Below are 22,674 nucleotides of genomic sequence, written 5' to 3'. Positions count from 1 at the left end.
GATGACAGGATATGTATGAATCGACAAGCTAGCATTTCGCTAGCGACAATAACATTACATTATTTTAAGCGGCACTATTATGCTGGAACAAGAAACCTCTGAAAATAAAGACATTTTGGGAGTTGGGTACCGGAAACACCTACTGGGTTTTGCATGTTTGGCACACAAGTTTAGCGCGGCAGCTAGCTAATCCGTGGATGCTTGCTAATAACAAATGTTAGCATGCACTGGAAGGCATCACTTCGGGTGGATGCACTATTGAAACTGTCTCCCTAAATCAACGAAAAACAGACTCGAGAGGGTAAATAACGAAGAAGAAACGTTTCTTTTCTCAATGGAACTGTGCTGACGATGTCTATATACAACGTGTTATAACGCTAATGTTGTAGTAATAAGCATTAGCTAAGTGTTGTTTTGCTAATTGCCTTTAGCTAACGTTACTGTCCAGTTTACTTGTTTATTTTAAATGGACTGTGAGCATGTCTGCTTTATAAAATCTCGCTAAATGTTAACTATCGTATTGTTCTTGTCTATTTCGTGCACCGTGAGTCCCTGTTCTGATTTCCTTGATACAATAAAACAGAGAAGACTACCTTTTAATCCCATTTTGTTCCACTTATACAGGCTGGGTTCAGAGTGCCACCATGTATTCGAACCCCAACAACACCATGAAGTCCAGCTGCAACAGCAGCAGCATCACTGAGCTGCTGGGTGCCCTGTGTGACTGCAGCCTATCCGGGGTTTCCTGGAAACGGCGTGCCCTGGGTGGAGTCTCAAGAGAAGGTTTTCGCAAATCTCTCAAAAAGTGTGCCTATGGCTCCCTGCTGTCCAAGCTATTTCAAGATGACACCAAAGGGTCTGCCCCCAGACCGAGCGCCACAGCTAAAACACCACCCAAAAACAAAGTCCTGATGATATGCTTTGACTTGCGGGTGGCAGGGTGCCGAGAGGAAGCAGAGAAGTTGGAGGAGCAACTGGGGATGCTGCTGGAGGGAGCGTCCTCTGGCCTGAATGAAGTAGATGCAGTCCTTGATCTCTTGGTACATCTAGCTGGTTCAGCACCTCCACCCCCTACCTCTTTCAGCAGGGACTACATGAGGCGAGAGAGGCCCGTTCTGCGGAGGCCTCGACCCTGGGGCTACCAGAGTGAGGAGCTGCAGAGGCTAGAGGCTCGGGCGTGGGGTCTGGTGTGCGGAGAGGAATGGGGTAATTTGGAGAGTTTGTGTGGAACTCAGGGGCTAATGGATGCCCCTCCTGGCACAGGACTGCAGGCTTTGAGAACTAAATTGGAAGCGGAAGAAAGATTTGAGAGGGATACCAGGATGACACTGTTTGGAGCACTGCAGCACACTCGCACCTCGGACATAGACATAAGACTGGACTTGCCTCCTGTTCCCAGTAATATTGACGTAACTGGACTGGCTATAAGGGTATAACACGTTTCTTTTTGTATAATCTAATTCAAGGCATGTTGTTTAGTTTGAGCTGTGTTATGTGGCCAGGTCGGTTCAAGTTATTTTTAACATGTTATGCATATTATGCAATGGTGTCCTCGAGATTGATTGTTGTCTATGCAGGTCCCCTCATGTCTGGATCAGTCTGATGATGAGGGCTTCCAGTCAGCTTCCAACTTGACCCCAGACTCTCAGTCAGAGACCAGCCCCGTTCCAGACGTTGATATATGGGAGGCTCTCCGCACGTTTGAGCCTGGAAGACGGCGCTGCTGGGAGTCTATTGGCTGGTAAGTGACCCATCAGTTTGAAAAAAGTTTGATCATAAAAATTTAAATTACTTTACAGAGAAACTTTTACATAGTTATCCAATCAACAAACAGTTACAGATGGAAGTTATTAAGATGGTAGAGGCTGTAAATACTAATTATTTCCATGGTTTATTTTAATTTGTCAATTATGTTTTGATTAACTCATAAATCATTTAGTCTGTAGATAATCAAAAAGCTCCAACTGTCTCAGGTGATGTATTCGATTTGTTTGTTTTCCAAAACCCAGAGATTTATGTCTGTAAAGATTCTCAGTCATTCAGGTCTGGGAATCTTTGACAGCTTTATCGTGGACATGCTTTAGGTATTTGAAGATGTTTCGCCTCTCATCCAAGGGGCTTCTTCAGTTCTAACTGACTAGAGTGGAGTTTAGGTTATTCTTCTTCCAAAGAGTTTGGAAGAAGGATGTTTGACATTTTGTTTATCAAGTAAGAGAAGGAGTAAAACCTACACGTCAATAGTGTATTTGAGAGCTCCACTTATAGTTACTTATGTTTTCAGTTTTGCTCTCCCTCCCTGGAACACAACCAAATTTGACTATGTTTTTCTGATTAGCCCACCAGGGAAAAGAGAGTCACTCTATCTAACAGAGGGAGGCAGGCAGGCCTTTGACCAGCTCTATCGTCTATGGGAGGGCGAGATGAGGGTGGTCAGCACTGCTACACCCTCTCCTCTCCTCCCGCTGCCACTGGACTCTCAGGCACAACTGGTATTTGACGTCCTCAACGTCTTGATCGGAGTGGCATCCACGACTTTCCCTCTCAACCAGGTGCATTGCATTATCTTTATTTATCCGTCTCTTAAATGCAATGGAAATGCATTTGATTTGTGGTTTTGGGGTCTGTCAGACTGAAGTGAAAAAAAGAGAATGATGTGATACGAGCCCTGTGACAGCATACAATTACTAAAAAAAACAAAAAAAAAACAGATAAAAGAGAACATGAGAGCAGAATCAATAGACAATCTGTACAGATGCCATAAAAACAAGAAGCCCAATTTATTTTTAAAATAATTACCTCAAAACTACAAAAAGTAATAATGTGACACAGTCAATTGCCTGACAATATAAATTTAATGAGGAGGAAATGAAGGAAAATATTCCTAATGCCAAAAACATAACCACAGGAGCACTCTTCTGTTCCTTTTATTATTTCTCTATCTCCAGAAGATTATAGTTATACATAAATTGAATCTTGTTTTCTCTTTTATAATTAGCCCCTTGTGTTCTGGCTCACTAGGATACTTTACCATTAACATTCAGGCTAATAGGGGGAACCAATTACACATAAACACATGTACAGTCTAATGTAATTTAATACAATCATCCTGCATCAAATGCAAGACTTATAATGTAAAAAGTTTTGTTGAGAGTGTCAGAGTGGAGTTTATTAAACTCAAAGGTAATCTTGGAGGCTGTGGTCTGTGGGAGTGTTGTGCTAGATTGCAAAATATTGTCTATGTTATTTCTGTCCCCCCAGAAGGGTTCTGTCTAGGACCTTTGTTTTCAGTTCTCAATAAACAACCATGGCAAGGACAACATGAAAAAAACCTGATTATGTATTGCGGTCTGATATAATAACACCATGCCTTCAGAAATCACCATGGAGGTGACTCTCTGACAGCCTCAAAGAAAATTCAATATTGTAAGCTACAAAGACGTTCTTTGCTGCAGGGCTACTTTATTAGATGTTATTCATTGTATTTTTTCTGCCATCTAAATATCTAATCTCCTTTTGCAGAGTGTTCAGTTTGACGTCAGACCTGGTGTTTGTGTGTCAGGAGCCTCTCCAGAAAGTGTGTCTCGTCTCTTGGGGGAGCTGGCCCAGCATGGCACCCACTATTTGAGGCTTAGTCGCTTTTCTCTACAGAGTGCTGATAAAAAAGGCCTAGTCCTTCAGGTGTGTTTGTGTAATCATCATGTATACGGTCAAGACGGGACTTTTGTTGTTGCCATTGTTGTGATCTTCAATTATATTCAGATATTTTATTCACCCCTCAATGGACAATTTCAATCAAACACAAAAACACATCAACAATTAATTCACACTAACAATCTAAAAACACAATTATGATCATGTAAGAAACAGTTTTGATTTGATTAATGGCAGTGGGAAATCCATAGTCAGCAATGTCCAACATCACGAAGGCACATTATGTCAAAACCTTCACAGATAATTAAATAACATAAAAACATTGCATTTCTCTCCCAGGCTTTTACAGGCGGTCTAAGGAAGTATCTGCATTACTACAGAGCTTGTGTTCTCAGCACTCCACCCACCCTCAGCCTGTTGACCATTTGCTTCCTCTTTCGCAAAGTGGGCCGCCAACTACGGTGAGGTCAAACCTGTTTTTTTTTTCCTTTTATGTGTCTAGTGTTAATTTGACACTCAACCTCACCCAGTCAACAGTATGACTGTGGAAAAAAAATCTCTGCTGTCTTTTAACCTAAGGTACCTATCAGAGCTGTGCTGTGTAGATGGGCCTTTGGGTGCAAGCCAGGCTACCTTCCCTGTGGTGAGTGCTCTTTTATCTGCAAACTGCAATATGTCATCCATCATGGCTGTGTTTAGCCTATCAGATAAGATGTCAGCTCAGTGCCATGTGGTTCTCCTCAGGGTGTTAAACTGCTGTCCTACCTGTACAAGGAAGCACAGAATAACTGCAGCAACGAGAACTATCCGGTTCTGCTGTCGCTACTGAAGAGCAGCTGTGAACCGTATACACGGTAAGTCACTACGCTCCGACATACAGCATGTGTCAAAAATAATTAACCCAAGGACATGATTTCATTGCACTATTGATGTTTTTCCCAAAGATGTGCAGGCTTGGATGTGACTGTTATTCTTGTGCTTCACTTAGGTTTGTGTCTGACTGGGTGTATAGCGGGGTGTTTCGGGACGATTATGGCGAGTTCATGATCCAGGTCAATGAGGACTATCTCGGTTTCAGAGGTGAGATGAGACACACACACACACACACACACACACACACATAAACACACGCCATCTTCAGTCAGTAGGTTCCAAAAATGAAAAGCCTGCCCGACAGATTGTCTAGCAGAAAAAATAGATTTCATTAAAGCCTTTATTGCCTTGTTAGATTTGTCCTTGTGTCTATAAAGGATGTCACGAAGTTATTGGATGATAATCAGAAGGAAAATCAGCTACCAGATCTTTGGAGACCAGAGCCATCTACGCTCAGTAAGCCACAGGGACAGAACAAATAAATAATGACTACATTTGAAAATGTGGTTCTAGCAAAATTGAATGAACTTTTTTGGAAATGTTATCGGCAAAATCATTGAATTAAGAAAATAATCAGCAAATGAATCAATAATGTAAAGAATGGTTTTGCAGCCCTTTATTAGGGAGTTGTTTGTAAGCAAAGAATAATCTGTTCCCCAAATGAGTACACACTGTAATTGCTTCATTTTGACAGTGCTCCATAAATATGGTTATATATGAATCATTATAGCCCATCAAAATATTGTATGTCATGCAACACCCCATTCAAGGTCAGACCATCACCTCGGCTTTGTCTGGCTAAGAGGTTCATTTGCTCATCGGCTACACCTCATCAACTTTTGCAGTGAACCTCTGCACTTCTCGCTCCTGCTTTTTGGAGGACACACAAATGTCATTGTTCTCCTCGAAGTCCGTCGGCCACGGAAGCAATCAGCGGCTAAGCTTTCTTGGCAAGCCGCGGGCTTTCTGTAAAGAGTTCTGGAAGCTCAGTGCATTCATGTTCTCTTATGCTTTTTGTTTAGGATCACTGAGCTAAGCGCTAACAATTTCCAAGTGTTAATTCAAGCGACCAGAGTTTTGCCATGCCCCGTAAGTCATACTAATAAGGAAAGTTTTAGTCCCAGTGCAGGCTGAGTATTATTCCACCACTATTACTTTCTTTTTAAAAAACTCAGATGTAAGTGTGTTATACTGTTTTCAGAGGCATAATGAACCTGTAAAATCACTTGGTCTAAATGGTAGAGTAGCATGTAATAGGCATCTTTAAATGTGTGCAGATAAACACTTCTGGGTCCAAGGCTACACTCTGATCTCAAAGGATGTGGAGGATTGCGTGCCCATCTTCCTGAGACACATTGGCAATGATGTGTACGTTTGTGGAAAGACCATCAACCTCCTCAAGATCTGTTGCCCGCAGGTTTGTTTTTGCACATTTAACATATTCATATATGCAGACAGGGGATTTTATGCAGCTGAATGTTGTGTAAAGATATCTGTGCACGTAACCTAATTAAGTCTTAATTTATTCAGTACAAAGAGAATCTTGGACTGTTTTTTGCACAGAACAAATTTGGTGTGAAACATTAAACCTTAAGAATACTATATTTGATCTGTTCCTCTTGCTGTTAACATTTATTCAGTGTGAGAGAATATGCATGCACTCCACACAGAATCAATACAGTTCTTGTGAAATGTTATCGATACACATGCATTGGTATTGTGATAAATGATTTACTGAGGCAGATGTTTTCATCATTTATTGCAGATATTTGATTTCTGCAATGTTTGATTCTCTGTCACAGCAGCCCTTTGCATGTTTGAGTCCTGCTTTGTAAAATAACTAAACAACAAAAAACATTTCTATTTTAGGTAAACAGATTAGTCTGTATCCAGGGATAAAGAGATTCGTTTATTCATAATTTAGTCTTTAGTTTAGTAATATGACTGGAAACTATTTTTAAATGTTTACCATTCCCTAGCCCCAATTCCTAAAACAGAAGTTTCAGATTTAGGATCCCATTTTGGACATGTTTGATAAGCATTATTAATCAATTATCAAAATAGCTGCCTATTCATGTTCTGTCACTGGACTAATCAAGTAATTGTTTCAAATGTAGATTTAATTATTGTAATATCTAGCATACCTCAGACCTGTCTGTATGGTGAAACCATTTGTAGTGCACACTAAATATAGTCAATGGTTCATTATGGGTTACCATGGAAACCTCAGCATTGCTGCCTGCAAAGCACCTGTAAAAGTTATTGTCCTTGTATATGAGTTGACCCCCACATGGCATGATGACAGAACGCTCAGACAAATGGAAAGCTTCAGCGAAGCGTTGAAGTTTTTATGTAATCTATTTTTTTTTTTATTTCCTACTTCTCTGTTGAATCATCTGCTAATTCGCCAGAACATTATGTTTTTATGATTTGACCTACCCGACCTAAACCGCAGGGCTTATGCTCCTGACTAATTGACATTCTGTAGCTACGGTGTTTTTATGCATGGCTACGAACACATGAAATTATGTATCGGGAAAAAATACAAAAGTAAAATTTGTGATCATTGCTACTGTACCAACTAACAGCTATCTAATTGGTTTGATATGGCTAGCCACACTGATTTCTTCTACAGCTGAAACTCTATTAAACATTTGTTTGATCAACAGAAAATTAATCAACTTTGTTGTCAATTAGACCAATCAATTAATCAAGAACATGATGGGCAGATGAATCAACAGTAGCAGCCCAAAAACAGAACTTAGGGTCCAAGACGACACTTAAAACAATGAGCTTTCTTTTGTGTGTGTTCACAGCACTACATCTGCTGGTCGGAGCGGCCAGTGCCTCGTATTTCTGTCACTTTCTCCCTCCAGGAGGTGGAGGAGATTGAGAGAGACTGTGCTGTGTACCGCGGACGAATGGAGAGGGTTGCTAAGCACAGCGCCATCAGCAGGGAGGAGCAAGTACGGATACTCATGCATATTGTTCCCATGCAGTAGCATCTTTACCTGTGATGTGTGTGTGTGTGTGTGTTTTATTTTATTTTTTGCAAATTTCTTTTGCATTCTGAGCTTTTGTTAATATTGCTCCTCATCAGTTATATCTAACAAGAGCTTTGGCAAATTATCATCAAGAAAGATGTTAGAATGTGTTCCCATGGTAGTAGACAAACTCAACAAAGTGACTTAAATAGATAGAAAAAAACCAATGGAAGCCTAAACTTCAAGGAGAGAAGTTGAACCTACAGCAAGACAAGCCATTACATAGGTATTGTCCCTAAAGCCAAAGAGAGGATTTTTTTTCAAATCTATTTTTAACGTAACATGATGCATGATGGTGATGCTGCCCCTCAAGTACTGAGAATTTCAGCAGCAGTCATTATAATGATGCAGCTGAAGTCTGGGGCTTGCACACTGCTTGATTTAGTGTAACAACCTGGTGTGTACGACCTATATCATGTGCACTGCAGGCAGTCCTACTGGCAGAGGTGGGGAAGAGAGGTGAGACAGGGGGCAGCCGGATAGATCTCTGTTAATGATGATTACTTGTCTGTCTATTGTAAGGCCCAGCGAGCAGAGCAGGCACGCCAGGAGCTGATCAATCAGGTCAGAGAGTCAGCCGCCAAAACTCTGGAGAGCATCCGTGGTTAGTGTTACACATGCATACATCACACACACACACACACACACACACACACACACACACACTGCAGGTATAATTTTCTATACTGCTTGATGTATTTGCACACCCCCATATAACCCACACTGTCTTCTTGACTCTTGACTACGCGCGTTGACTTCAGCTACATTCATTCCTCTCAGGAGAGCGGCAGAGATGCACAGGGGCAATAGCAGTGAGGAATGCATCGAATGGCTTACAGCATCATGGGCTGTGAAATCTAATCATTTAGATTAGCACATTTTAGCAAACTCCTCACCTCATTTATTTCTTCAGAAGATGTGTGTGCAAAGTTTGGGTGGGGTGGTGAAAAGTCTGGCCTGATGCTCTGTGCGTGTCTTGGCATGGGCACATTTGTGTGTGTTTGAGTGAGGCAGATGGTGTGTGTGTGTGTGTGTGTGTGTGTGTGTGTGTGTGTGTTATGTACTGTTCTATGCAGGGAGGGGGTAAGCAGCCCATTGTTATTTCTCTCTGCACCTGTAGGGCGCCAGGTGTCACAACGTCTGGCTGAGGAGGCCAAGAAGAGGGAGCGTTTTGAGGAGCTTAAACAGCATCTGGAGCAGGAGCAAGAGGTAGTAATGTGTGTGTGTGTGAGGAAGACTAAAATATGTTGTGTGTGAAAATGAGAACAGATTAGAAATGGTGCTTGTGCATGCATGTGTTGAGAAATATATGAAAAAGTAAAGATGGTGTTTTCAAGAGATTAAGAATCAGGTTCAGGTTACTTTATTCGTACCCGTAGGTAAACTTGTGTTGCAGTTTAAAAGTGGGCTTCCGTCACACAGTTAGGACAACACATGCACACAAACAAAAATGGGACAGTTACGTACAGTGGATAAAACAATTAAAGTGCTCCAGTGCTAATCCAAATTTGGACACTTAAAACTGACCAACATAATTAAAATATAATAAAACCCTGATAAATTGATCTAAAAAATCAACAAATAAATAAATAACACATACAAAATTAATGTTGTGCAAATATAGCAGTTTCTACAGCTTGTTCTTCAGCGTGATTGCAGCTGGAACAAAACTGTTTTTATTGTTCCAAGGTATTTGTATGAATCCACATATTGCACCGGTTGTGTTTTTATTGTTGTGACATCGTAAGGGGAAGCATGTTTTCTAAAATCAACGATCATATCTTTTGTTTTGAGTATGTTTAGTTGAAGATGTGACTCCTCACACCACTTCACAAAATCCTCTGGTATAGATGGTATGTTATAGGGATAGTGACAAAACGAGTCTCTTATTATTTCTTATATTTCAGTATTTAGCAGAAACACACTTTGAGCACAGAATCCCCTGTTAAGTTTGAAATGGCTAACTTGTTAGCATTTGCATATCTAGCAGGCACAGGGCAGCATCATTCGTTTGGAGCTGTGTTGGCTCCTCGGGGAAATATTTGGCTCTTTAGCTGCTAAATGCTCCACTATGTTCACCAGTTAGTCGCTAACTATGACTGTCTGCCATTTTGTGCGGAGCAGGTGTTGTACAGTCGTTTTTTAGAGTGTTTTTTTATTACTGAAAACAGCTGCCTGCTATGGCCAACTATGGCACTATTAAAGTGACCAAAACAGGAGAGTCGCTGGCTGTATAGCTAAATAATGAGCTAATGCGCTCCATAAAAGTCTCTAAAACCGAAGGGAGTTTGAGGTTTTTAATTTAAAAATGTTGATTATAGCCAAAAGCAAATATCTGTCAGATTAGAAATGTATTTTTGGGAGAGAATAATGTAAACAGAAATTTGGATTCAAATACTCTACTCGTGGCTTTTGATGCCCATTTTAGAAGCTGAAAGTAATAATGTGTGTGTGTGTGTGTGTGTGTGTGTGTGTGTGTGTGTGTGTGTGTGTGTGTGTGTGTGTGTGTGTGTGTGTGTGTGTGTGTGTGTGTGTGTGTGTGTGTGTGTGTGTGTGTGTGTGTGTGTGTGTGTGTGTGTGTGTGTGTGTGTCTGTGTGTGTGTGTGTGTGTGTGTGTTTGGCACCAGTGGCGAAGTGTAGCCAAGAAGAGACAGGAGGAGGATGATTTCAGCTTTGCCAGAGAGCTGAGGGATCGAGAAAAGAGACTTCAAGCCCTGGAGGAACAACTGGAGCAGAGAGCCAGGTCTGACTGCTTTTACTGCCGCTTCTAGATATCTGAATGTTTTATCGAAGCTTGATTAATCTCTGTTAAAATTTAATTTGATTTAGAATATATTAACTGACTGTGCAAACATGATGGGACATCGATTCCATCTGTGTCGGATATTTAATTTGCTAGGCTTGTGCTGAAAGTCCATGCAGTTGGCATGGTGCCGCAGCATGAGTAAATTTGATCAGAGCCTGTAATGTGAGCATGGCACAAGTGGATATCCATAAGATGGCTAAAAGTTCCTAGTTTGCTAGTCTTTCACTGAAGAAAACTTATATTTCATATTTGACAAGCCTTTACTGATTAGTCAATTGTAGATCATTGAAGTGGCTGATAATTGGTTAAGGAAATTGTGCATAATTAAATTCAGAGCTATCAGAGAGCCTGAAAGCACTTATTCGCACACAGGCTTACTTCAGACCAATGTGCTTATCAGAGTCGCTTTATGAACACTTGCACATGAGAGCTTATCATCGTAGGGTAGAAAGAACACTGATTGCTTGATGATTTGCACTCTCATTTAAATATAAATGACTCAATAAGACATTATTTATAGTATAATGGAACATCACACTTGTCGGCAAAAATTACATCAGCCTATCTTTGTTAAAGAAGAATAGCGAGGATTGATATTTTCGTAATATATAAAGTTCTAATATTAAGCCAACTGGAACAAAGCTACCTGGTAACTGAATTACCTGGTAGGAAAAGGGACTATAAATTAAAGGTTGCGTGTCTCACCACAACATTAGAGCATGACAAGACATTTGCAGTCATCTTCTTTGACTCTGGATATTGTGATTGGCATTTAATAGAAATAGAAATAATAATTAGTTGCTGCTTTACCTGACATAAACCCTTTGTAAACTTGCATTTTCTCTAAGTTGATCTGCATGTAACCCTCAGCTACATTATATACTTTGAACTTGTGTTTCTAAACTCACGTTTTAGGAAGGAGCTGATAGCTCAGTATAGCCATCTATCAGAGGAGGCAGCTCGCAGAGAAAGGCGGGCCTTGTGGCGAGTGCAACGAATGAGACTGGATGAAGCCCGGGCTCAGTTCTTCATGCATGACAGTCAGCAGACTCAGGTTAGTATTGATTTAATGTAGGAAACAAACACAGAGGACAAGGAGAAAATACTAAAGAGATTATTTAAGGAAATGAAGTCCGTTCAACCGAAGCTCTTTTGATGTTTTTCCAGGCAATGCTGGAGAAATATCCTTTAGGTCAGGAGAGACCTCCCATGGAAGTGTTGCCATCTGTTCCCTCGGCTCAACTGACTGAACCAAAACCACCAACACTGGTATGAAAACACACTAGATTTTCAACATAAAGCCCCATTTCTTTCCACTTAATTATGCTCGTTGGAATTATGTGCTCATTGGCATCTTCTCTTCTTCCTAGGAATCCCCCACGCAGGATCCGCCAGCAGAGACTAGAGAATCTGTTGCTGTGTTACCACCACCTGACCTATCTTCACTCACCCTCACCCACCTTACAGTAGACCCTGTCCTCATCTCTGAGGATGTGGAAATCAATGATTTTCTCCCCAAGCCACCAAATCCTGGCAATCAGCAGTTGGACATCGCCCTCGAGGAGATCGGCTCTGACCTACCTGAAGTGTGTCCTACAGGACAACTATTAGACTATGACTTCAGTGCCCCCTTTAGTCCACTTGAGGGTATCACGGGCCAAGCCTCAGTCCAGCCTCGGCCTCGTTGGGGACCTGCAGTCCATCCTGACTTGATTCAAAACCATCCCTCTTTTTCTCACATCCCCATAGGGGAGAACGTGTCTCAAGTCCAGGATGGTCTCCCCAAAGCCAGTCCATTTGGCCAAGCCTCCAAATCCAGCTTTCCTCTAGGCCAATACACCCCAGAGGAGCCCCGCAATACATCTAAAGCAAGCATTTATGGACATCCCTCTCAAGCTTCAGTGCAGCTAGGAGATGGGAGTTGCTCAGTGGCAGAAAACAAGAAGACAGAAGGTGCATCTATGGTAGAACCGGAAATTGAAATGGGGAATTCAGAAATTAAAGTAAAGGAAAATGAAGACCATGGTAAATCTGTTGAGGCTGCAAAAGATGATGATGCATTTGATGCCCTGTCCACTACACCACAGAAGAGTGGCAAGGATAATGGTCATCACGAAGCAGTGACAAATCTTTCTGACTGTGTTGGGAATGGTCCACCTGATGCAAACCCTACCCAAAGCACTCAAGACCACAGCTCAGGTGCTCAAGATAAAGCTGCTGATGCTATTTCTTTGCCAAACATTCCTGTCTCCAGTGCTCGGCTAAAAGACGGAGAGTTGGTCTCAGATGTCGTTGCCCAGCAGCCTTCACCTAGCATGCATGGACATTCCTCTGATGCTCACATAAAAGTCGGACAGCTTGTATCGGAGGTAACCGCTCCACCTCCACCCCCTAATGTCCACGGCCACGCCTCAGATTCACACATCAAGATTGGAGAACATGTTTCGGAAGTTGAAGCTCCACTACCTTCCTCCAATGCTCACGGTCATTCTTCGGATGCTCACATTAAAGTCGGGCAGAATGTTTCAGAGGTCGTCGCTCCTCTTCCCACTCAAAACGTCCACGGTCACGCCTCAGACTCCCACATCAAAGTCGGTGGGCACGTTTCAGATGTGGTTGTCCCTCTGCCCTCCCCAAATGTTCATGGTCACAGTTCAGACGCCCACATTCAAGTCGGTGAAAATATCTCCGATGTTGTTGCACCACGTCCTGCTCCCAGCATCCACGGTCACTCCTCTGACGCTAATATACAAGTGGGAGGATTTGTGTCGAACGTACCCGAAGCAAGACCTCGTTTGGGTAAACACGGGCATGCCTCAGACTGCATGCTTCAGCCAGGCTGTGTGGTGTCTGGAGCTGAGCCCGCCTTGTCCGCTCTACCTGGAAGCGCTTACGGTCACTCCTCAGACTCTGGGTTGAGTTCTGGATGTGTAGTTTCAGGAGACAAACCCAAATGTTTGCCTCTACCCGGCAGTGCCCATGGTCATTCTTCAGACTCACAACTAGGCATCGGATGTGTTGTGTCCACTAGTGAACCACTTCCATCACCAATACCGGGCAGCGCCTACGGCCACTCCTCTGACTCGAAGCTGGGGGTGGGTTGTGTTGTCTTGGAGACAGAGCCGCAACCCCTTGCACCACCAGTCAACACTTATGGCCACTCATCAGATTCTTCGCTTGCAGTTGGGTGCTTGGTGAAAGGCATCTTAAATGAGCAGCAGGCAGAAGTCAATCAAGATGGTAAAGGTAATGACTAATATTAAGGTGATACACATTCTGCAGTTGTGAGGCCAGCTTAATTACCGCTTAGTAAGCTTCAGATAGTATAAGATGTTCCATTCTTTCATACAAACGTAACCCATTCAATAAACACAATCTTTTCTTTTCTAAAACTTTTGAATTGATGCAATGGATATAGAAACTAAACAAGACACAAATTATTTCTCTTCACTATGCAATATTTCTGCTTTGACCTGGAGACTTATTTATCTGTTTGCTGATAAAATCAAAATCCTTAACAGATAGCTTAGACCTTCACTTCAAATGTAATTAAAAATGATATGATAATATTTCTATTAATATCCATTTTACTTGGGGCCTTCATGCCTTAGGGCGTTGATATAAAACCCTTCTTTACCCATTTTCATACAAAGCTTAGATTGATTGATTTGTTTTACCATTGAATTGTCATCAACTGTCTATTGATCATTTTCTAGGTAAATATGTATGGAATATTTCTTTTTTTGCTTAGATATATGAATGTTGACGTGTCTCACAAATGTCACTGAAAATTGCACTCTGTGCAAACATTTCTCTTCAGGTTCGAAGTCTGGCAGCGCTGGTGAGCAGCTGGTTCAGTTCATGGGGTCGTGGGTCGCCGGCTTTGGTTTGTCCCCTGGAGAAAAGTCTGAGCAGGAATACCTCATGGCTTTGTGTGCTCAGTACGAGGTGGAACAATATGAAGACTGCTACAATCTAATGGGTTAGTGGAAATTTTTGACTGGCTGGATTAAAGGCTCCTTGGGATAGGGTTAGGCTCTTTTTTTACATGTTAAGGAGAATATGTGCAGTAAGGCCATACTTATTGACACAATGTAACCACAAAATGTAGCCAAAACAGCAACTGTGTAGAAAAAAGAAGGGGATTCTAAAACAGTTACTTGAACTCCACATTTAAACTTTGTGGCGGCAATGGAAAACCTTTACATAGGAATTAAATTAGCTAAAGAAAGTGAGACAAAATAACTATTGTTGTTGGCAAATGCTGTTAGGAAAGCTGTTTCCTTTCTAGTGCAAATAACAGTGGCAGTGCTGACAGCTATCAGTGTTTGCGCGTTTGAGATGGCGTTATCACAGGAAACTGCTGTATGAACACAGAGCAGAGCCGCGGCCGTGAGCAGTCGGGTACAGTAGAGACTCGTATGCACTTGAATGCACACGTGGGCAGCCCGGCTATGTAAACAATGCACAGAGAAGCTATGATTATAACACACACAGGGCGGGAGAACCACTTAATTCTCTACTCAGCTAGCCATTCCTCCTCTAAATCTTTACATAGTAAATGGCAGTTTGCTGCTCTGAATCCCATATAAAGGACCTTTAAATGCTATCTCAGTAGCAGAAGCCTCAAATTTATGTAAAGCCTTATTGAAATTCCCTTTATAAATCAGATGAAAAAAGATTAATTATCTGGCCCATAAATTGAATTAATCGAAATAATTGTGTGTCTTAAAATCTATGGTTTTGCTTCTGCTTTTAACAAATGACCATTAAGTGCAAGTATTCTGCTAAGACTGCTGCCTTTTCCTGTGGCCTGAATTAGTTACTAAACACCTTAAACAAAGTTTAACCCATTCATTTATTAGAAAAAGGGAGTTGAAGCACTACACATCTAATACAAAATTAAATGTACTCCTCTTATTTTCTTATATTAAGCATATATGCAAAGTATGAGCATATCTATGTGGTCAAATGTGACTATATATGCAGCCTGTTAACTACCCGATTTCTCTGAAATAAATGAAACATCTTGTGAAGTAGAGCAAAACATTCTGACAAATTGCAGAGTAAATTATGCACCTTACATCGGCAGAGCATACTTCATCAATTAAAACAAGCCCTTTTATATGTTCAGGAGTGATGCATTTTCAGAGGCAGTAAATATTTACTCCAGCAGGTATAGAAAAACAGTGATATTTCCTCAGGGTATTAAGTCTGGTTTATGTTTGTGTGAGATGCATCACGGCTCGTTGAAGTAATATCCTGTCTTCTTCACTCTGCGTGTCATGAAGCTATTATTCATGCCAGCTTCCAGGGTCTCCATGAAATCAGTCAGGCGAATACGTCTTCCACACTACTGATCAAAGTCAGGAGCCCTAATTATTTAGGGAGTGTCACTATAAATGTAGATGGTGGACAAAAAAACTGGGGGAACTTGCAATATAGGGCTATTTAATGAAATGACCTTGCAGTAACTACTATCCATTGTACTATTATGTTTTTTTTTTTGTTTTTTCCATTTTAGGGCTGCTTATGGCTAGCGAGTAATTTAATTATCTACCAATTTATTACAATTTTAGAAAAATAAGTAAAAAGCCCAAATTCATGGGTCAGTCCTACTTAGTTAAATCTGTTAATAGATGTTTGAAATATATATTTTGCATCATTAATTCTAGCAAAAATATTACTAGAATGACTTTTGTTTATTTTTCAACCGACTGTCACTGTACATGTTATTTTTTCTTTGCACTATTTAAAATGGCACAGGTTTCTGAGTTGTTTGTCAGCAAACATACCCGTCATCTCTCTCTTGCACAGCTTCGTCCCCCGAGTGTCAGCTGCTGAAGCAGGTAACTCGAGGCCCCTGGGGCCTTCCTATGGACCCGACGCTCCGCACGGCCACAGACACCACGGCTGTCCAACTCAGTGAGATGGTTTCCCTGCCAGTTCTGATCAAACAGGCCGTCACCACGCCGCTCATCACACAGTGAGTGTCTGACCAACAGAAAACTGCAGGAGAAATGTCTGTTTCTGAGGGATTCAAAACCTCACATTACAATGTAATGTGTGTAAGTAAGAGCTTTGAGTGCCTGAGAAAGACATGATTATTTTACCTGGAAGCCAAAATACTATGTTTAAGAGAAATGCATGTGTGAGGCCATCACTGATATCTTGTCATTTTTCTGCCACTTCAGGCCACTTCCACTGTATTTGAGTGCACACTCTGCACTGGAGGAATAATTTAAATTCTTATTACTTTCCATCTTCGTAGGATCCTTTTCTGTTTGAAATTCCATCAGAGATCCAGACAGTCTTGTCAGTCTTCACCTGCAATGTTTCTGCACACTATGCAGTTTAACCTTTTGTGTAAAGAAATGGCTTTCTCATCCCTTTCTGCACACAGAGTGGTTGCAGTATATTAAGCATTGGAATTCATCGCTCTAAACTTTTATTTATACATTTTTTCAACTCTATTTTTATATCTTCTCTGCTGACGTGTCAGTTAAAGAGAGTCCCTCCTAAATCCTACTGTTATATAAATGTGGATTGCTTAGGAATAATTTAAAGCAATGAGATGGAGGAAGTCATCCAAAAAGTCAAACACCGTTATTTTCCCTGAGCTTTTTTTCAGAGCTGATGACTGTCATCCTCACAACCTTTATCAAATATGCAAGTCAGCACAGTTTCCAGTCCTGATTCTTGTGTCGAACCTTTTTTTCTCCAATCTCATTCTCTCCTCCGCCTTTCGTCCGCAGTGTATCTTTGGTGAACAAGGCCGTGGTGGACTACTTCTTTGTGGATTTAGGAGTGGAGAGGCACTTTGAGGCACTGCGCCACTTCCTGCTGATGGAGGATGGCGAGTTCGCTCAGTCCCTCAGCGATCTGCTCTTTGAAAAGGTGACGCTCTTTTACACGTGTTGCAGAAAATAAATTGTATTTATTGCATTTCTAGGAGAGGACAACAAAAATCACATTGTCTCCTCTTGAATAACATATTTTAGATAAACAAACTGTTTAATACCCAGATCTAGCCGTTATTTAAAATGTATGTGCTTCATAGAGGAAGTTACCTGATAATGTTGCTCGTTGTCTGCTGGATATGTAAATAAGCAACAGTTTGCTAAGACATTCACCGTATCACCTCGGTGGGGACTGTCAATATTTCAGCAGCATGTGAACACAATAGTGACATATTATCACCTTTTTAAGTTGATATAGTGAATTTGTGAGCAAACATTTACTCATTTATTCATGCAGCAGTTACAGACTGACATTGTCATTCATTTGGACTTGTTTTTCCAATATTCAAGTCCAATATTCACTCTACCAACTCCTGGGGGAAATATCGTTTCAGCGTTTTTAGAGTTTTCTTGCCTGCTGCAGCCGAATGTCACAAAATTACAAGAGCAATGAGAGTGAACCAAAACAGTGAAGTTGGCTGGGCAGCTTAACAAGGAGCTGAAACTAAAGTAAAGCTGAGAGTGATAATTGTCTGTCAATGCAAAAGGTGTCACTCAGAGTGATAAACTCACAATTTAATTTAATAATATTTTAGATCCATTGTCTCTCTGTTTTGCAGCACATTATGCATCCCTGCTTAGATTCTGACACTACTTATGCTAAGCCCCAGCTGCCAGGAGTGAAATAACAAGCATAGACTGTGCTTACACCTTTCACGCTGCTGTAGAAACATTCCTGTTCGTCTCTCTCTTGAGGCCCATGAGACAGAAGGTTTCCGTTTCAGCCAAACACCACACTCGCTGATGAGCAAACCTTCGCCTGGAAACAGGTTGTCATCCCAAACAAGACGCTGTGTGTAGCTGATAACACTGATTACCTCTGCCAACTCTTGAGCCTTGATGGCACGTTTGAAAAGACAGGTGAAGGAGGCATGGGGAGTAATCCATGTTTGATCGTTGTGTATTTCTTTGTTACAAATGCCTCCTCCACCCAGCTGGGCAGTGGGCAGACTCCCGGTGAGCTGCTGACCCCCCTGGTCCTCAACTCCATCCTCAGTAAGGCCCTGCAGTACAGCTTACACGGGGACACGCCCTTAGCGGGCAACTTCACCTTCGCCTTGCGCTTCCTGCCAGAGACCTTCCACCCGCACGCCCCCGATTCTCTTAACTGTCTGGAGCTTCGTTACAAGGTTAGCCAGTGTGTTTCAATGGAGTGAGTGTGTGCTTACATGAATACATTTTTCTTGGTATGAGTAGCTGCTTGAATGTGACAACCCGTCGTGTTTTGACAAACTGCCCTGGTTGTGGTAAATGAGCTTATCACACATTTAAATGGTTGAACCTTGTAGATTGATTGGGGTTGAGTGTGTTTGATGACATGCACGGTGACTAATGTCGCACATATTGTCCTCTGCTCTTGTCTGTGTTCTTACCCTCCTGACTGTTCCCTCTCCTGCTGAGTCTTTCTCCTCCATATACTCTCATTCTTCCTTCCCACTTCTTTCTCACCTCCTTTCATCAACATCTCTACACTCACACCTTTCTCCTCGCCTCATTCCTCACACTCCCGCTTACCTATCCTCCCCAAACTCCCCTTCCTTTTTCCTACACTTTTTTTCACACTCTCACACCTTCACTGCTCCCTAAACCCCCGGTACCTCCGTCTCTTTTTTCCTTGATGTCATCTCTCAGGTTGACTGGCCGTTGAACATCATCATCACGGACAGCTGCATGAACAAGTACAACCGTCTGTTCTCGTTCCTGCTCCAGCTCAAACACATGGTGTGGAGCCTTCGTGAGGTCTGGTTCCACCTCAAGAGAACAGGTGAGAAGGCTGGAGGTGGAAGCTGTAGATTCAGGCCCAGAGATCAGGCTTCACTTCTAGGATCCCTTAAGATTCTTTCTGTTTGTGCTTCAACTATTTATACAATATTCATTGAGGTGAATGCTATAATTCCTTTATGTTTTATTTATACTAAGCACATCAAGTAGCAGTGGGACTGTTGTAAAACAGTGTGCTTCAGTGGGTTGGATCGTATTGATCAGTGAGCCTGGGTAGACTCCTTAAATGGATATCCTGAAGGGGAGAAAAAACAAAGTATTAAGCTATTAGAGGAAGGTCAGCGAACAAAACAATACCATTACTGATCACTAGCGGAAAATGTGGATGATTAATTCATACAACAGGATGACTAACTTGACTACACTCAAAGAAAACCAAAGTATGTCTGTAGCTTAACTCAGCTTTAACTATCAATTATTTTCATTACCAATTCATGTGAGCTAATATAGCTGACTCAAAGGAATGCGTGATTATTGATTTTACAGTGATATGATGCAGAAAAGCAACATTGGAATATTTCCAACCGGCAAATGTTTATTTTCAGTCTCTGGAGGGCTGATCATGACACGCTCCCATCTTTGTTTCCCTTAGCCCTGGTGAAAGGGGCAGGCCGCTCGGTGCAGTTTCGTCAGCTGCAGCTGTACAGACATGAGATGCAGCATTTTGTCAAGGTCATACAGGGATACATTGCCAATCAGATCCTGCAAGTGTCTTGGATCGAGTTCACAGCCAAGCTGGCCTCCGCCAGCGACTTGGACGCCATCCACCGCACACATGCAGACTACCTCAACAGAGCCATCTTCAGGTGAGGGCTGGAACTGCCTGTGTGCATTGTACAATATGTATTGCAATATAATGCTTGGTGCTGTCTATGCACAAAGTTGATATGAGATTATTTTCTTTCAATTTATTCCACTGGAGAAGACATTTTGGAACAAGATGTCGTCTCCCCTGACATTTCTACATTATAAACGTTTCAACATTTTAAGTGATTGCCGCCTTAGGTGTTCAGTGTTTAGCCACGGATAACCTTGAAAACACAAATGCATCAACTACATAGTGTTTAAGTACATGCTGAATGCCAAACCAACAAACCAAACGCATCACCCGAGTACACAGTATTGACTTAAAAATGCAAGTTCCACAGTTGGGAAGCAGTTCTCTGTAGGAAGTCACTCCATGCACATTGCCTGAATTCAATTCAATGCATTCAAATTGCATTGATTTTGCAGTAACTTGTAAAGATATATATTTTTAAAAACTTAAAATTGTCTTTTTCTTTTGAGTTGCAGCTTTTGATCCATCAATAAAGCATAAAGAAAAGATAATAACTGCAGACCTATTAGAAACCAAAGGAGTCAAAACTGTGTTATTAAAGTTGTTGTGAATACAGACAGCAATAGTTAATAATTTAAAACAATTTCAGGCTGCAACTTGATAAAAAAAAATCAGGGGACTGAAAGGATTTGTTCAGGCTCCTTTGGAGACACGGCAATTTGAAGTGGCTTTCTCTTTGCATCCATAATTTTGTATATAATTAATTCAAGCTCTTCGCATGGAGTTCATTATAATTCCAGGTGGATGAGAGGCTAACTTTTGAACCCAATGAATGATTTAATCTCATTAGGAGAGGTTGTCAGTATCACACTTTTCTGTGTCCGTCTGAAAAGTCATTTCAAAGTTCCTTGTCACGTTTCTTAAACTTTGCACTCTCTTGCCCCCCTAGGGGTTTGCTGACGGAGAAGGCAGCTCCGGTCATGAACATCATCCACAGCATCTTCAGTCTGATCCTCAAGTTTCGGGCCCAGCTGATCGCACAGCCCTGGGGCAGCCAGCAGGGGGAGGCAGTGCACCCCAGTTTCATTGCCATGCAGCAATCGTACAACACATTCAAGTATTACTCTCACTTCCTTTTCAAGGGTAAGGATGGACTATTTTTCATATTTTTATTTAATTGTTTTCTTCAACTTGTGCTCAGTTTTACAATTATAAAGCTAAGTGATGTAATATGAAAGTATTACTAGACATTAAACAGTAAATTAAAGACAGTAACTACAAAATCAGATGAGGGAGGATTCTTGAAATATTCTTCTTGAATATCATATTTGTATGATACTGTGAAATGACTGTAGATTGTCCTCTAATTTCAAACTGCATTGTACTTTTTTTTTATAATTCTGTTTTATTATTATTTATGATGCTCTAGGTCCGCGATAATTCATATCATACTTCTCATTCAGTCATTTATAAATGTACAATTGTCGGTATCCCAGACATAGTAAACAATACAAAAGCGTGTAAGGACCCATTAAGCATTCACTCATCCAGTAATTATACATGTAACCATTTTTCTTAATTATACTGCATTGTACTTTAAACATTAAATGATCTCTAAATGTGAAGGATTAATTAAGTCATCCAGCCACATTTAAATATTTGGGAGAACTGTTTTATTTGCACTTAACAAATGTGAGTATTACCCTGTTTTGTTGTAATGAGAAAATAGGAAAGCCGTTTCTACATATAAATAACTATTAAACCTGCTTGTTTTATTTTGGCATGCTACACAGTTTATTTTAACAGCGACGAGCTTTCAGTGAACTTGTGTGAAAGTTATGATGTTCCACCTTGGTATAATTAAATCCTAATTGTTGAACATGTTTTTAGATCCATCAGTATAGTTTTTATTTGCTACCTTGATTTAATTGTGGTTGTCCTAGCTAGTGATTTCAATGTAAGTGATGTGGTACAAAATCCACATACGTTTAGTTTGTACAGTTCAAACATTCCAAAGCCTGAAGATGACGCTTATTGTTCAGAGATATCTGGGTGTCTTTTAAGTACGCTGTCCCCTTGTTGTAAGCAAAGTAAAGCAAAGAGGGAATTTCATACTAAAAAAACTAATTATAAACCTGATAAAAAGTTAAAAAATGCTTTGTTTATTTTTGTCCTTCTCAGTGGTGACCAAGCTGGTGAACAGAGGCTACCAGCCTCATCTGGAGGATTTCCTTCTTCGCATCAACTTCAACAACTACTACAAAGACTCCTGAGCTCTGTGTGCGTGCGTGTGTGTGTGACCACTTGACATGTTACTGCCATACATTTGTTATATACTTATCTAGTGCACCATTGTGTACCATGAGTGTTCACCTTTTTAGAATGCTTGATATGCATCATAATACATTGTTCATGTGGCCTTCATTTCAGTGTCCAAAATATATTTTAAAACCAACCCGCGCTTTATATTAGGGCATGCATTTAAGATTTAAAACCAGTTTAGGCAATTAATATGCAAGATATGAGCTACGTGTCTGTGTGCTTGATTAATGGCTTTACTTCTACAACTGCTGCTAAAGTTTGTTATTGAGATGGAGCTGATGCCTACTGTAAAGTGTCAATTATATGTAAATACAAACGCAAAATGCTTTGTTAAATAAATGCTCTATTCTCTAGTGTTTGACGTTGAAGTTACTTTGTAGTGTAAAGAAAACACATTTA

At 41.0% G+C, this 22,674-nt stretch overlaps 1 protein-coding gene across 1 annotated transcript; it reads left to right on the top strand.

Moving 5' to 3' along the window:
• Positions 1 to 22,614, top strand: tubgcp6 (tubulin gamma complex component 6). Its single transcript, XM_084018244.1, has 25 exons — positions 1 to 301; positions 625 to 1,430; positions 1,578 to 1,741; positions 2,336 to 2,549; positions 3,520 to 3,678; positions 3,991 to 4,112; positions 4,231 to 4,294; positions 4,396 to 4,505; positions 4,640 to 4,731; positions 5,802 to 5,941; positions 7,341 to 7,490; positions 8,091 to 8,172; positions 8,689 to 8,777; positions 10,196 to 10,311; positions 11,290 to 11,428; positions 11,542 to 11,643; positions 11,745 to 13,620; positions 14,195 to 14,356; positions 16,192 to 16,360; positions 17,130 to 17,271; positions 18,329 to 18,523; positions 19,026 to 19,158; positions 19,768 to 19,981; positions 20,903 to 21,096; positions 22,135 to 22,614. Exons 2-25 carry the CDS (start codon positions 645 to 647, stop codon positions 22,224 to 22,226), a joined length of 5,706 nt encoding a protein of 1,901 aa, XP_083874370.1. The 5' UTR covers positions 1 to 301; positions 625 to 644; the 3' UTR covers positions 22,227 to 22,614.
• Positions 22,615 to 22,674: the final 60 nt, after the last annotated feature.

This window comes from Eutrigla gurnardus, assembly GCF_963514095.1.
Source record: "Eutrigla gurnardus genome assembly, chromosome: 9".
Lineage (NCBI taxonomy): Eukaryota > Metazoa > Chordata > Actinopteri > Perciformes > Triglidae > Eutrigla > Eutrigla gurnardus.
This window is presented reverse-complemented; position numbering and strand designations above follow the sequence as displayed.

Excerpts from the sequence above, each read along its gene's own strand:
- tubgcp6 (XM_084018244.1), top strand. The coding sequence starts at position 645 with ATGTATTCGAACCCCAACAACACCATGAAGTCCAGCTGCAACAGCAGC. Across the intron at positions 4,295-4,395 it reads GCCAGGCTACCTTCCCTGTG|GGTGTTAAACTGCTGTCCTA; the intron begins GTGAGTGCTCTT and ends GGTTCTCCTCAG. Across the intron at positions 7,491-8,090 it reads CCATCAGCAGGGAGGAGCAA|GCCCAGCGAGCAGAGCAGGC; the intron begins GTACGGATACTC and ends GTCTATTGTAAG.